This window comes from Acartia tonsa, chromosome 9 (genome assembly GCF_053477335.1).
Source record: "Acartia tonsa isolate MP-2025a chromosome 9, ASM5347733v1, whole genome shotgun sequence".
Taxonomy (NCBI): Eukaryota; Metazoa; Arthropoda; class Copepoda; order Calanoida; family Acartiidae; genus Acartia; species Acartia tonsa.
The window spans coordinates 40530429-40546407 of record NC_137268.1 but is presented as its reverse complement, the minus strand read 5'-3'; the positions used below and the strand labels follow the sequence as shown (position 1 = coordinate 40546407).

The 15979-nt window shown below is 31.2% G+C and overlaps 2 protein-coding genes across 3 annotated transcripts in view; both read left to right on the top strand.

Annotated features, from left to right (window-relative positions):
* The window catches only part of LOC145328925 (apicoplast pyruvate carrier 1-like), a 32660-nt gene extending 23986 nt beyond the window's left edge, over window positions 1-8674 (top strand). The window contains exons 11-18 of the mRNA XM_080172879.1: window positions 2381-2424; window positions 3243-3300; window positions 3691-3782; window positions 5144-5211; window positions 6213-6261; window positions 6733-6826; window positions 7495-7561; window positions 8477-8674. Coding sequence (XP_080029005.1) covers window positions 2381-2424; window positions 3243-3300; window positions 3691-3782; window positions 5144-5211; window positions 6213-6261; window positions 6733-6826; window positions 7495-7561; window positions 8477-8617 — 613 coding nt within the window. The 3' untranslated portion in view covers window positions 8618-8674. The remainder of the gene's footprint in view (window positions 1-2380; window positions 2425-3242; window positions 3301-3690; window positions 3783-5143; window positions 5212-6212; window positions 6262-6732; window positions 6827-7494; window positions 7562-8476) is intronic.
* Window positions 8675-13795: 5121 nt separating this feature from the next.
* The window catches only part of LOC145327877 (visinin-like), a 40393-nt gene continuing 38209 nt past the window's right edge, over window positions 13796-15979 (top strand). Inside the window, exons 1-4 of one of the 2 annotated variants that reach the window (XM_080171410.1) lie at window positions 13796-13953; window positions 14575-14648; window positions 15387-15412; window positions 15904-15948. In XM_080171410.1, the coding sequence (XP_080027536.1) occupies window positions 13933-13953; window positions 14575-14648; window positions 15387-15412; window positions 15904-15948 (166 nt within the window). In that variant the 5' untranslated portion in view covers window positions 13796-13932. The remainder of the gene's footprint in view (window positions 13954-14574; window positions 14649-15386; window positions 15413-15903; window positions 15949-15979) is intronic. The other variant, XM_080171409.1, reaches the window with a different exon arrangement.

Genomic DNA, 15979 nt, shown 5'->3' with positions numbered 1-15979 from the left:
GGTTTTAGAACATAAAAGGAGACATTTGGCTCCCCTTAGTTATCCTGGGTTGTCTGACCTGTCATTGAAATGCCATGAACAGCATCCTCGCCCGTATGAGGTAATTGATGAGGTAGGTAAGATGGAATTTTATTTCATTTAGGAGCGATGCTACTCTATTAGTCTAGTTTTTTTGGCTGGTCTATATCAGTAACGAAAAATGAACATAGAATACGTGATTTATAGACAGAGGAAAATTTCTCGTCAATTTAGGTACATGAATATTTGATTCATCATCCGAGTTTTAATGTATTGATTGTAATGAAACTATATATCTAACTAGCGACTACGCCCCTAGAAGCCTCTAGGGGCACTTAAGGTAGAAAGGGGAAAACTCTACCTCATTCCATTTTAAATCTAAGTTTCAAAAGAGTAAAAAAATATTTTTGGGGGGAAGGGGGGTGAAGACACCCTCCCCTAAAATAGTTTAAAACGTTCCCAGGACCCATAAGAAGCTTCACTGTAAAGGAGAACAATATCGGTTCAGCGGTTAGCGAGATCCTTTGGGACAGACAAAAAACGCTTACACTTTATATAATAGGATTAATATTGGTTAATAAGCCAAAAACTAGAACTAATATCAGTTTTTCATACATTAATCAATTTAGCGATATTTTTCTTAATACATAATAAAGACCTTAAAATCTATATCTTGGATAGTGTTGAATAATGATATGGAGTGAATAAACAAATTGAAAAAAAACCTAATATATTTTTAAAAAGTTTTATGATTATGGAAATCAGTTTAAAACTAAAATTAAGAAAACAAACATTCATATAAAACGAGATCTTTCACAAAAAAGTCTATCAATTAAAATTATTGGAGAAAAGGAAAATTTTCATAAAAGGGTTACTTTTATAACAAAACCATTAAACCATATCAGGCTTTTTTTCAGACCTGTTTTGACATCCTGCTTTGCAGAGAGGGAGCGGACATTAAGCTGTTAATTACACAAGTCCCCAAAGTTTTATAATAACGTTTTCTTATTCGGTGGCTCAACAACTTTGGGGACTTTTAATGAATTTTGATTGGTTGGTTCTTTAAGTTAGTTTCCAAACCTATCAACCACTAATTGTAATTTAAATTATGAATCATTGCGGATGTACCTCAATTTATCGGCCATTGTCTTATCCCTTTAGATCCCTGCCTGCTTTGACATATTTAAAACAAGAAAGAATGAATTTGCAGCGGGGAATCTTTTTGAAAATTATTGTGACATTTGGTTTTTTTATAGTCTTGTTTTTGTATACTTAATTGATGTTAAATTTTAGATAATTCTTTTTCCAGTATTGCTTCGAAACTGATTGATATCCGGTTCTTAGCAATAAAGAAAAATTATGTATAGCATCATTTTATTCCAGTTTTCTTCTAAAATAAAAATGTATAATAATCATAAGATTAAAACCATTCTTTAGCCCGTGCCTTCGGCATTTCGGGGCTAAAAAAACTGGTTTTAATCTTATAATTGTACATTTTATAACCGCGGAAAGCTGTTTATAATACGATGCGATAAATAACTATTCTTTTCCTTATTGTCTTTCACTAAACTTATTTTTTCTCTCCTTTTCATTTATTTTGCTTTATTTGTCGTTATTTAGCTATTTTGCCAATATAGAGAAGAGTGGCTTTGATCTTTCAAACTACGTGATGACCGAATGACTAAAGATAAGAAATTAATTGATTTTTCTCCTATCCAAGAAAACTTGTCGGATAAAGGGAAGCGTAGGTCTATGGGTAAAGAAAAAGTGGGTCTTCTAAGAAGATTTATCTATAATACAAAGTAGAATGATGTATGTCCGCCTGTCTGTCCGTCTGTCCCTTAAAATCTCGGTAACCACTGAACCGATCGGATTCTACTCTTTAGGGATTATATCTACTGGTCCTGTGGTGGTTTTAGGCTATTTTCTTAGAACCCCCCCAAAGACAAAAATTTCCCCCGCCATTTTAAAAAAAATTATTTAAAATAGTGGTGGAGTAGGGGATCTCCAGGTAATAAAAGTTGTAATTATACCTCTTGGGGCAAAGCCCCTAGAAGCTAGGGGTGAAGCTGCTAGTTTGAAATAAAGAAGCTGCGTTCCTTAATTGACTGCTGCTATTATAGCAATGGAACTTACTTGGAACTTACACCAGATTTTCATGTTCTATAATAAAGGGATAAAGTGAACCCTGTAGCGGGCTACATCCCCCATCCCTCTCCTTTAACCCATTCCCTCCCCTCCTACTGGATAAACGGCCCGAACAATAAACGGAGGGGAAATTGCAACCAAAATTGACGACAATTTTTCTACTGTCATAATATCCAAATATATTCTGCATTCATTATTATGGTTATTGTTTTAGATTACAGCTGAACCCAGACGATCGACAAATTTCAATTGTTGGAGGTAAAATCTTTTGCATCTATTCTTTTTTTCTTCATTTTATCAGGGCAAGCGGGGATATTGAATTGTAAATTACACTGGTGCCCAAAGATTTATAACACAAAACTTTGGATACGCTTATCAAACTATTGTTTGTATATTCAAATTCGCAGTGTCTATACTTTTAACCAATAAACTTAATCTACAAAAGGGGTGATTTTGTTTATTAGTATTGGAGTTTTTATATGAATTCATCATCCATTGTCTTATCTCTGAAATCAAATATATAGCAAAACTAGTACAGTGTTAGTTTTATGGTGTTCCCTGTTTCAAATGAAAGCATTTCTATATTTAGGGTCTGTAAGTCCGGAACGGTTAGATTTTTCGTTCATTTAGACATGTTAATATTGTCCTTTCGATTTCAAACTTTGCAAGGTACGATTTAGAAAGAGTAGCAACTCTATGATCGTTACCAAAATGTCCGTATGTCCAATTTAAACATGTTGATTTTTAACTTTTATTACATCAATCTTTTGTATGACATAATTATCCGATTGATCTGCTTTTGGAATACTGATTCTTAGGACATTAAAGTAAAATGTTATGAATGAAGCAATTATACAATAAAGCCTCAAAAATGTAAGTATGTCCTTAAACATTATCCTGTATTTAATCAGTTGTTCAACAAATTTACTTACAATTTAGTTTCGACTGTTATACATTTATATTCTGATCATTCAGTTCTGAAACTTAACAAGTGTTAATGTTTGTTTGTCCTACCGTTTCTGAGCTTCGCTTTTATGGATTTTGTCATACTTGTTTACATAATTTTGACTATTTAGGAGTGAATGGAATCTTGAATTCAGTGTCAAGAATAATTACAGGAGCTCTTATGGACAAGTAACAATATTTTCCAGTATGGCTTCGAAACCGATCAATACCCAGTGGATTAGAACCGGTTCTCAACCATACTGAAAAATTGTGTATAGCCGCGTATTAAATCTAGTTTTCTGTGAATAAAAATGTATAATCATAAGATTAAACCAGTTTAGGTATTTTGTTCTAACATCAAAAAATCTAATTCTAATTGTAAAACCTAGTTAAAAGTTAGTATCTTATTGATAGTTTTGTGTTTAATCTAAATGGTTGATTGAAAATAGTCAACGTGAAAGATCTAAACATACAAACAATGTTAGGACATTAACTTTTCCTTTATCTTAAGTAGGTTGCTTTGTAATGCTGTGCAATTTATGCTTGGACGTATTATCATTATCGATCAATTGATTGTAGATTAGCCTACAGAATTTTGATGCCAACAATATGTGGAATCTTGTCGGTTGCTTTGGTCTGTATTTTCTGGGTCGGTCATGCCGCCTTTGAGGGTAAGTTTCTTCTGGTGTTTTAAAATTTTTAAAAGCAAAGCTTTTCTATAATTAGGGTCGGTCCGTCCGTGCGTCTTTTCGTTAATTTGAACAGGTTAGAATTGTCCTATCGATTTTAAACTTTTTATGATGATTCCTACAACAGTTAGGTACGACTTAGAAAGCACAGCAACTATATAATCGTTATCAAAAAGACCTTCCATTTAAAACATGCTGTTTTTTCACTTTTTTGACAAAAAGTTTTGTATGTTAAAATTATCCGATCCATCTGATTTTTGGTATTCCGCTTCCTATTGCAACAAGGTACTATTTTATAAGCGAAGCATCTCTATAATATTAATCAAGTCCTAAAAATGAAAGTATGTCTTAAATGTATTTCAGCAGTTTAGTAATAAATTTACTTACTTTTTTGTTTATACTTTTACATTTATATTTGATTATTCAGTTTTGACACACTACAAGTGTTAATGTTCGTTTGTCCCACCGTTTCAGAGCTTCACTTTTATGAATGTTGGCATTCTTGTTTATTTTTGTCGTCTGTGTTTATATAAACTACTGACACTTCAATAGTCAAAATTTTAAAGAAGATATAATAAAAAAGGTATATCAAGTCCCCAAAGTTTTATAATAACGTTTTTATTATTGGCTTACCAACTTTGGGGACTTTTAATGAATACATATGCTTACTTGGATATACAATATAGAGTGACAAAAATTCAAATATCAACACGTTTACATAATAGAAAACCTGCAATTTTGCAATTAAAACAAGGATGACTACAACCATGAAATCAATAAAAGCGAATTTATCAAATAAGACGATTAGATTAACGGACATCAACACTTATATAGTGTCAAAACTTTAATTCATAATTCTAAACAATATTGTATACAGATTTGTTACTGAATTGACCACATACAGGATTTTGTCTATTGACATACTTAAACTTGATTATAAAGATGCTTTGCTTGTTAAAAGTTGTACAAGTATCATTATTTTTAAAAAATCAGATGAATAGAATAATTCTACAATACCATGAAAGTATGAAAGCGATAGGACAATTCTAACATGCCCAAAGTAACGAACGCACATACAGATGGGTGTACAGAGAGACCCTATTTTTAAAAAGTTTCGCTTAAAAAAGGCAGTTTTGTTTATGCGACTTGTAATTTGTAAACCCTTTGAAATTATGGAGGTTTAAAACACCAATAAAATATTATGTGAGCCTTACCTGGTTAGACAAAAAATCATAAAATTATTACCAGTTTTGTTTAATCTTATAATTTTTCATTTTATTATTCGCGAAAAGCTGTCTATAATAGAATGCGATAAGTAACTAATTCAACGCACCCTGATTTAGGTTACTATGCTCTGATATGGCTGGCATATTTGTTGTCCTTCAGCCATTTTGCTTCAGTTCCGACACAGGTCATAATAATAAGCTCTTTATGGTGCCTTTATAAAAATAACGTCATACGATACAAATGACTAATGATAGGCTAACACACAGACTAAATCACCTATGGCAGGCATGTATAAATTTAATTTTAATTGACCAATGGTAGGCCAGTATGGCGTCGATTTTTTTATAGGCACTAAAAAAAAGCTTCAATATCTTGTACAAGCCATAATCAATGACTCAAAATTAGGAGTTGTTTGGGAGGTTGACTCGAAGTAGCGGGTTTTCCTATTTTGACAGGTTAGTTTAGTTAGGTAAATGTTAATGATTGGCCCGCAGAGGCTACAAATAGGAGAAAGTTACTGTGAAAATACGATGAAACCCGCTACATAATCTAAAATTTTGACAATTAGATTTAGAAAAAATTACCTTGGTCCTCAACTAGATACAACAACATAGGTCTTTCAATCAAAGGGCTTTTGAAACACAAATCCCAAATTGAGCCAGAATTATCCATGTGACGTCATAAAAATGAAGGATATTAGAAGAAAGTGGAAAGAAAACCCCTAAAAAAGAGATGGATAATCCCTCATTTTTATGACGTCACAATTTGGACACAATTTTTTGCTTTGTCCTTTTGAAATAACAGCAATGGATTGAACAAGCGTAATTTTATACATAGGAACACTTCTAATATTTGTTACTAGGGGTTACGCCCCTAGAGGCCTCCAGGGGCACTTGAGGAGGAGAGAGTCGAATTTGATAATTCAATTTCTTATTTTAGATTTCAAAAAAAAATGGGGGGGGGGGATTTTTCATTTTTTGGGGGGGTTGGGGGTGTCCCACTCCCCAAAATAATAGTTAAAAACCTTCCCGGGACCTATGAGAAGCTACCCTGTTAAGGAGAACCCGATCGGTTCAGCGGTTAGCGAGATCCTTCGGTACAAACATACAAACACACAGACAAACACACAAACATCCTGTTACTTTATTATAAGGATTTGTAAAATTAAACGATATTTTATTTTAGGCAATAAAACTGTTTCAATCTCAGAGCAGTATTATTCTTGGAGCCATAGGTGAGAAAACAAGCAGGGATTTAAAGGGATAAGACAATGGCCGATAAATTGATGTACATCTCCAATGATGATACATAAAATTTCCCCTTCTGCAGATTAAAATTAGTTGTTTGAACACTTAACTTAATGAAGCAATAAATCGAAATTCACTAAAGTCCCCAAAGTTGTTAAGCCAACGAATAAGAAAACATTATCAAAAATATTGGGAACTAATAAATTGACTATGTAAACTTTAGACACCCTAAAATATAGCACTTGTATAGTCAAATTATAATTTCTATAAATAAAATTTTTTATTGATTTAAGCTTGAGTCGGCGATTTTTTGTTAAAGTTTTATTTGTGAAGTTTCTTTAATTTTCTATTTATGTACGAAATTAGGTTCAGAGATTTTATTTTTTTTAAGGAAGGATTTTAATCATTTAACAATCTAAAACCCAGATTTAAAAAAAAATATTTTCTTTTTTTTCTAGGTTTATCTGATTCTGTATCCTATTTTACTGTTGCTATCCTGAATATGATTTGTTTCTCTACAGATACTCCTCAATTTATGCCTTTCTTTGTCAGGTTCAGTTTTTAATCTTAATATCAAAGAAAATTTCTATAAATTTTTTGTTGTTTTTTAGTGAATCTTGTAATCTTTTTTGTTGTAAAAAGTTATACCGAGCAATTAAATAAAAATATTGGCCACTGTTCACCATAACAGAATTTTTTTCGATAATTGTTTGGGGAGACATGCATGCCATTTCCAAAATAAGTGTTGGTAGGGGGATACATTTATTTTCTCGTATTCATTCGAATCCGGTGGATAGGAACCGGTTCTCGTCCATACGAAAAAAACTATGTCTAGCATCGTATTATATCCAGCTTTCTACGAATTTAAAAACTGGTTTTTATCTTATAATTGTACATTCTATATCCGCGGAAAGCCGTTTATAATACGATGAAAGAAATAACTATTACTACTATCTACCAGGAATCTAAAGGGATAAGGGAATGAAGGATAAATTGATGTACTTCCCCAATTATGATACTAAAAAAACTACCTCTTCTATAGAATACAATTACATGTTCAAACGTTGACACTAAAGTTAATGGACCACCCAATGGTGTAATAAACAGACCAATGTCCCCTCCCTCCATGACTATCTACTATGCTATAAAAACTTGGTCAAAACATAACTAAGAAAAGGTATAGAACAAGAAAATTACATAACCTATTTTTATATATTTAGTTTGTCAGTATTTGCTGGATTATCAGTGCTTATAACGGCTTTTGTCCGGGAACCAAAACTTTTGAAGGTATAATTTGCTCAAGTTAGATAATATATTATTGAAAAGAAAAGTACATTGAAAAGGTAAAGATTAAGAAGTTAACTGACCTTAAAAATAATATTACTCAGAGGCGTGCACTGGGTTTTCCAAGAGGGGGAAAGCACTTGAAAATGTATCATATTGTATCGCCTTAGGGTGTATTGATTGAAAATTTATGAGAAAAAAATGTCTTTAGCTTCAGGTATTATACACTAGGCTATAAAAGTTTTCCGGAATTTTAATAAATATAATAGATTTGAAATCTGCATAAAATTTTAAGGATTTTTTATAAAATTCGTTTTTTATATAATTCATTATTTAAAAGCGCAAATCCAATTTTAGTTAATAAATTTTGACCAATAGGATAGTTGGATTGGAAACTACCTGCGCTCTAATTGGTTGAATGATGTACGTCACTTAAGCTTCTCCAATCAGAACGCAGATAGTTTTCAATCCACCAATCACAGATGTCAAAATTATTTAACTTAATTTGTATTTGCGCTTAAAGATAAAGAATTATACAAAAAACGAATTTTATAAAAATTCCTTAAAATTTTATGCAGATTTCAAATCTATTATATCTATTAAAATTCCGGAAAACTTTTATAGCCTATTATACACACAAAAAAAATTAATGCATATCCTAAACATCATATGTTATTGCATATAGTGATTTATTCATAAACAAAAATAGTTGTGAAAAAAAACTTTTTTAGTGAGCCTTACTGGTAAATGCTTTTTCAAAAGAATTGGTATTTTTTCTCACATTGCTCTTAATTTGAATTGGGTTGACTTTGATAATGGCTGTATTAGGAGGGAGTAGACCTCTGTCAAGAAGGTGTGGATACACCCCCCTGGGGCACACCTTTGACTTCATTTTATTCAAATTTTATTTTTTTTTAGACCCAGGAACAAGAGACCAAGAAAGAAGAAATGAAAATAGAAGATGAAACTTATGTTAACACTGCATACACTAGTGCCACACATGATAAAGTTAATCTTCACTATCAAAGTAACCTCAATCATGAAACTAAAATGGTTTAATTCTAAATAGATTCATTTATTTGTAGCATTTATATTTAATAAAAGATATTTTATTTAGATTTTTTTATCTCTTTTCTCTTTCCCTGTCATCTGTAGAGTTCCAGGGAGATATTTCTAGAAATTAATTACAGAATGGTTATGTCAGTCTATAATACTGGTAATCTTATTTTCAAATGATTGCTTTTTTTCTTGGAACTTTTTTCTTAGTTTATGGTTTTCTAGATTTAATCAACAATCACTTTACAATTTCCACTATATTTTCGGGATTATTCTGGTTCCATGGCCTTTCTTCAAAAACTCTTAAATTGAATTAATTGCCCAATGTCCCCTCCCTTACTCCCTGAATGATATTATTATCACTTGGATGCTTATGTTGAAATACGGTTCCATTGGAATTCAGTCCACACGGGATTCAACCCACGGATTTCAGCCCAGCGGGATTCAACCCAACGGTATTCAGCCCACACGGGATTCAACCCACTGGATTCAGCCCACCTGGAATTCAACCCACATGGGACTCAACCCACGGAATTCAGTCCATATGGGACTCAACCCACGGAATTCAGTCCAAACGGGACTCAACCCATGGAATTCAGTCCACACGGGATTCAACCCATTATATATCTAAAATTACCAGTTTTCTAAAATATTTTTTTTTTAAATTTGAGAACTAAATTTTTAGAAAATTAAAAAAAAAAGTTTATGTAAGTTTTTTTACTGTAGAAATTATTTATAAAATATGCTTTATAAAAAAAATTTGAGAAAAAAAGAATCATTTTCTAAAAATTTATTTCTCAAATTAGAAAAAAAAATATTTGTTTTTAAAACTGAGAATTCAGTCCACACGGAATTCAACCCAATATATATATAAAACTCTCAGTTTTAAAAAGAAATAATTTTTTTTCAAATTTGAGAAACAAATTTTTAGAAAATAATTCTTTTTTCTCAAATTTTTTTATAAAGCATATTTTATAAAATAATTTCTACAAAAAAAAAATTTACATAAACTTTTTTCAAAACTTTAAAAAAAAAATTTCTAAAAATTTTGTTCTCAAATTTAAAAAAAAATATTTTTTTTTCAAACTGGTTATTTTACATATATAATGGGTTGAATCCCGTGTGGACTGAATTCCGTGGGTTGAGTCTCGTATGGACTGAATTCCGTGGGTTGAGTCCCGTATGGACTGAATTCCGTGGGTTAAGTCCCGTATGGACTGAATTCCGTGGGTTGAGTCCCGTATGGACTGAATACCGTGGGTTGAATCCCGTGTGGGCTGAATACCGTGGGTTGAATCCCGTGTGGGCTGAATACCGTTGGGTTGAATCCCGCTGGGCTGAATTCCGTGGGTTGAATCCCGTGTGGGCTGAATTCCAATGGAACCGGCTTTTGTTAAAATGAAGTTTTTCTCTCCCAAAATTTTTTTATCTTTTACTTTGGTAATTTGAACTGTCAGAAAGCTATCGTTGGGTTTCCTTTAGACAGATTTTAGTTTGTATTATTTACATTTTTATTAATGAGTAAAAATTTTATTTGAAAATTTCATTGCTAATTTAAATTCAAAATAAATAAATAAATATGCATTTGGGTAACATTCTATCAAGTTCTTTGGATACTATAATGTAATGATAAATCTGTACTGTGTTGTATTGTACAAAAATTAGGGTTAAGGTGTTGTATCAATTCCGTACTAAATTTTTAAAATTCAAAATACAACATCTAATTTATAAACTACCAAATGAAAATTCGTAGCTACCTTCTTTCCAAAAAAATAATCCCGTTATTTTTGTTTTTTCTATATGGCCCTTTTTTAATGTTTAACTCTAAGCAGATTTAATAATTAAACTAATGTGATCTAACACCATTTATATTTATTTTTTCGTAGCAGACGAAATCATTATTTTTTCTAGAATTGTCTGCTTCTAAAATTTCCGCCAATTGGTGATTGGTTGATACAAAACAAGCCCAAATCACAGAACACTATTGGTTTAGAGCAGTAGCCAATATGAGCCGTCCGCCAGCTAAATCTCCCCCCCCCCACCTTCATTGCTCTAGCTTCATATATACAGTATGACCCTCGAAAAAGTATCTTTAAGGGTATACAGTCCTTATTTCTTAATGTATCACAAAAAAATAGCATATGTCCTTGTTCTCTGTACATTTCCACACAAACATATATAAAAAATTTATTTTACCTCCATTAACACCGGAGATTTTTAGAGCTAAAGTTTTGAAAAAGTGACTGAGAAAAATAATTTTTTTTTGTTTCCCACTACTTTTGGATGGTTACATTATGTCTTTCTGGTAACTGAAGAATGATAAACAAAGAAAAACATGGTAACTAATTATTTCTTTTTATTCCACCAAAAAATATAAATTTTTAAACGCAAAAAATACTACTGAATGATATGATTATTCGCAAATTTCAGGCTATTTACTTACCCTTATTTAAGAAAAGGATTAATTATGACAGTTGCTCCGCCCCCTTTTTTGACATCTCAATCACTTAATAGGGGGTTAATTAAGCTTTTTAGACTAAAAAATCATTATAATGTAATTTTATTTTCCTTATAACTTTTTTGTTATTAAAGTTATGATTATGAAACAAAAACAATATTCCTGCTATATTCCTAAAGATTTATTTGGTTTTTTAATCTAAAACAATTTTGCCTCATAAGTAAGTGTTTCAAAATATCATTACACAAGAAAGACTCAAAAATATGTGTAAAAAAAGACTTTTAACTTAAAACCTAAATTTTTTGTTTCATTTTTGTATAAAGTTTCTGCTAGTAACAAAAATAATAGGATTTCTATCTTAATTTTGCCAAAAAAGTCAATTTATGTTAAAAGTTACTTTTTGCTCAGTCACTTTTTCAAAACTTTAGCTCTAAAAATCTCTAGTGTTAATGGAGGTAAAATAAATTTTTTTATATATGCTTGTGTGGAAATGTACAGAGAACAAGGACATATGCTATTTTTTTTATGATACATTAAGAAATAAGGGCTGTATACCCTTAAAGATACTTTTTCGAGGGTCATACTGTATATAGATAAGTTTTTAAGTACATACTGTACTAATTATTGTGAAAAATTTTCAAGGTTTCATTTCTGAATTAATTGATTTCTTTTAAAACTAATAATACACGTTGATTAGCTACACGTTTTGGTACACATGAATAAGATAAGTAATGAGATAAGTTTCAGTTTAAGTTTTAAGTTTATATATACCTTGTGTTGTTTCAAAGATAACTAGTTGTCCATGTATACGTAAACAAAAAAGCCTGAACCCTCCCCCTCCCTCAAAAAAAAACCAAACAATAAGTTATTAATGTTCTTTTTCTTCACTTTGGTTTGGCAAGGTAGCTAGATTTAGAAACTTTGACACTGTTTTTTTGTGCTATTTACAAAATTCTTTTTTGACTAAATGTAAACAGATAAAAATAATTGTTAATGTTTTATTTTAAATTCCTACATCAAAACTAGTTATAAAAGGATTTTAAGAAAACTAAATAAATTGTTGATAAATAGTTTATTCTGCGTGTTGAAAACATTTAGCTTTTTTATAAAAAAAATTCCTTTTCAAAAATATAAATATTTTTTTTGTTTTAGATAACTTATCAAAATATTCGTTGCATATCAATAGCTAAGCTATGATAAAATTTGTAAAAAATTTCATTGATTTCATCATATATCTTGGGGGGGGGGGGGGGTGATTAGCTTTAAACCTTCCTTGAACCTATAAGAAGCTTCACTGTAAAGGAGAACCGTATCGTTCTATCGTTTAGCAAGATTGTTCGGTAAAAACACAGAGACAGACAAGCATCCTGTTACTTTTATGTAAGGAAAAAATGTAAGAGCTTTGCTTTTATTCAACTAATGATGGAAAGAGCTGTACTTGTTTTTTTTAATAAGCTATGTTGAAATAGTTAGGGAAGCTTTGCAATTATCAAGAATTATATAATTCAAAAAGGCTTCCTTTATTCTTTAAAACAAAGAGTTTTTTTACCAAAATAAATTGACCTTAATTAAAAATTTATGAAGCTTTTAAATATTAATTTATAAGAAAAATATATTAATTGTTGCTAACATTTTTGTTACTAAAAACTTAGTACACATAGTTTCTATTATATTATTAAACAAAGCAATTTATTCACGGAGATGAATTTTTAACCTCATTCTTTTAAGCAAGAATGCTAAATATTTGTTCACAGTTAAAGTGAAAAAGTTACATTTTTCTGGTTTTTGTTGGATTTGGTTTAACTTGTAGAAAGTTTTTCGGGTATAGTCCCTTTCGTAACATTGCACCTTATGGGGCGATTCTTCGTATTTTCACAGTAGCTTTTCTCCTATTTCTAGCCACTGCGGGGGGCTCTAACTCTGCGGGGCCAATTACCTAACCCTGTGGGGCAATCACCTAACCCAATATAACCTAACCTAACCTAAAATAACCTATAAAATGGGGCGATGTTACGAAAAGGACTATTCCCGATTTTTCTGGTATGACCTCCAATCATATTATTTTCCGCTGGATTGGTTTAGAACCGGTTCTGAGACATTATGGAAATCAATGTATTTTTTTGAATAATGAAATAAAAATGATAATATTAAAACCAGTTTTGTTGCCCGTGCCTTTGTCCCACAGGGTAAACATCACATTGCTTAATATTTCACTTAAATTTAAAATGCATTAACATTAGATATTTCTCTAAAAACTGAATTATTCTTACTTGCATTACCAGCGGCTACGCCCATAAAGTCCTCTAGGCTCACCTATAGTTGGTGGTGGGGGGAAGGGTTGAATTCGATTTCTTTCTTTTCGCATTTCTTATTTTAGTTTCAAAAAGAAAAAAATCACCCTCCCCTCCCCCTCCCCAAGAAATATTTATAAACCTTCCAAGGACCTGCATTGTAAAGGAGAACCATATCGGCTGAGCAGCTAGCGAGATCCTTCGGAACAAACACACAGAGATCCTTTAACTTTGATATAACATTTGCCATTACTGCTAAAATTAAAACAATTGTCCTTAAAAAAACCTTTTAAAAAAAAAATAAAATCGTAATTTTTTTAGTACAATTGAATATTAGAAAATTTATTCATTTAGTAGCTTTAACAACTTCAAGGAACAATTAAGTAATTTGATAAAAATATAATCATTTAGTCATTAATATGAGAAATTCAATTTGATAACAAAAGTAACTTTCATTTGAATCAGCATTTCCGTTAAACATTCAGTTAGACATAAGAGTTACACATAGCATATTGTTTTAGTGATTCCATAAGAAAATCCTAAAAATAATAATCAACAGTTGATTAAAAATGGGAAATACGATAAGTCAGGTCAAGTTATATTTAGAGTGTTATATAAAATTATGTGATAATTTTTTAAAAGCGAAGCTTTTCTATAATTAGGTTCAGTCCGGCCGTCTGTCTGTAACAGTTAGCTCGCTAATTTAATCAAATACCAAAAATGAAAGTATATTCTTGTTCTGTATCCGGTATCTACGGATTTTTAAAACAAATTTATGTACAATTTTGTTGAGACTTACAAATTAATGTTGTACTTATTAAGTTCTGACACCAAGGAGTGTTATATTGCCTCTTGTTCTCATTTAAGAACTTCGCTTTTATAGATGTTGTCATCTTTGTTTTTAGAAAGATTAGGTCGTTCTTGGTCGTTTTTTTCTTTAGACTTGTAAATATCTCAAGTTTTTACATCCAAATGTCATTTGAAATTCTTTTCTTTCTTGTTCGATCTTTAAAAGTAACAAAATGGCTGCCTATCCATGCGTGTTTCTTTGTGTTTGTACCGAATGATCTCGCTAATTGCATGACCGATATGGTTTTCCTTTATAGAGAATCTTCTCATAGGTCCTGAGGAGGTTTTAACTATTTTGTGGGAGGGTATCTTAAGTGGTGAAGCTTCAGCAATGATGAAATTAATATAAAAAATAAATGCAGGAAGATTTGAAGTGGTGCAGAGACAAAACTGGAATCAGTGAGGCAATTATCAAGAGAAGCTATGAAGATTTTAGGTCAGTTTTTCGAACACAGTAATAGTGTCTGACTGATTATGACGTAACAAAAAGACATTAGCCAATGAGAGGCCGTTATTGACCAATGGTAAAATTTATAGTGGCCTCTCATTGGCTATTTTTTTTTGTTACGTCATAATCAGTCAGACACTATTACTGTGTTCAGTTTTTCTTTGCATTAAAATTATATAATATAGCAGTCCGACTGCTTTAAAGGAGCTTTTAGCCGCCTTCATTTTTTTTATATCCACATATAATTTTGTGAAGGTACTATCTTCCAAAAACCGACCAGTATGCAATTTTCTTTAATTTCCAGTCTTGCAACAAAATACATATGAATATTTTGATAAAGTTTTCGTCATTTTTTTAATATCTTATGTTCGTTTATCCTTTGGACATTTCCTTGATTCTCTATGTCCATTTTAATCATATGTTTCTTTTGTATATTGCTACTTATGGTTGTTGTTATATTTGTAAAAATTATAAAGGCTTATTTTTACTGTTTTGCCGAAGGACATAGTAGTAATTTTTCATTATATACACGTTTCCTTCAAATTTTTACTTATTGATAATAAACTTTAATAGAAAGGGTGTCCAACTGTTCTTAATTATGACCATTTCATATATATATATCGGGTCATAATTAAGAACAGTTTGACTTAGTAAGTGCATTTGACTAAACAGTTACACACAACTTTACGGAGAATATGCGTTAAAAATGGCCCCCTTTGTTTTCAGGAAAGGATTAGCTGACAATGAAAAAGGAATAAATAACAATTTTATATTTTATTAAAAATTAACATACTCCTAAACCTGGGACTGTGGCGCATCCACTCGTTGTTGAGAATGTGATAGGTTCGAATCTCAGCCCAACATCGTGTCATAACCAAAAAAATTCAAAAGATGTTCGTACTGGTGCCATGTCCCAAAACAGGCGCAACAAATTAGTATAGAGAATTATTACACAATAAATTCAAATCTGTATTAGCAGCTAAGAAAATCATATTTCTCTCATATTGTTATGGGCGGACGCAGGGGCGTCCAAGCTTTTTTATTTGGGGGGGGTAAAATTTTAAAATAAAAATTTTGGGGAGGGTAATCTTTATTTCATAGAGGCATTTTTTTTATTTCGGGGGGGGGGGGGTAAAAATTGAAAATTGAAAATTTTTTTTTTTTTTTTGGGGGGGGGGGGGGAATCACCCCTTTACCCCCCCTTGGACGCCTATTAATTAAAATTGTTACCTTGAATATGTAGAACTAGATTTTGAAATGTTTTTGAAGAAAGCAGCTGATATAAAAGGTATCTTTATTTTTAAGAATTTTAACCCGTG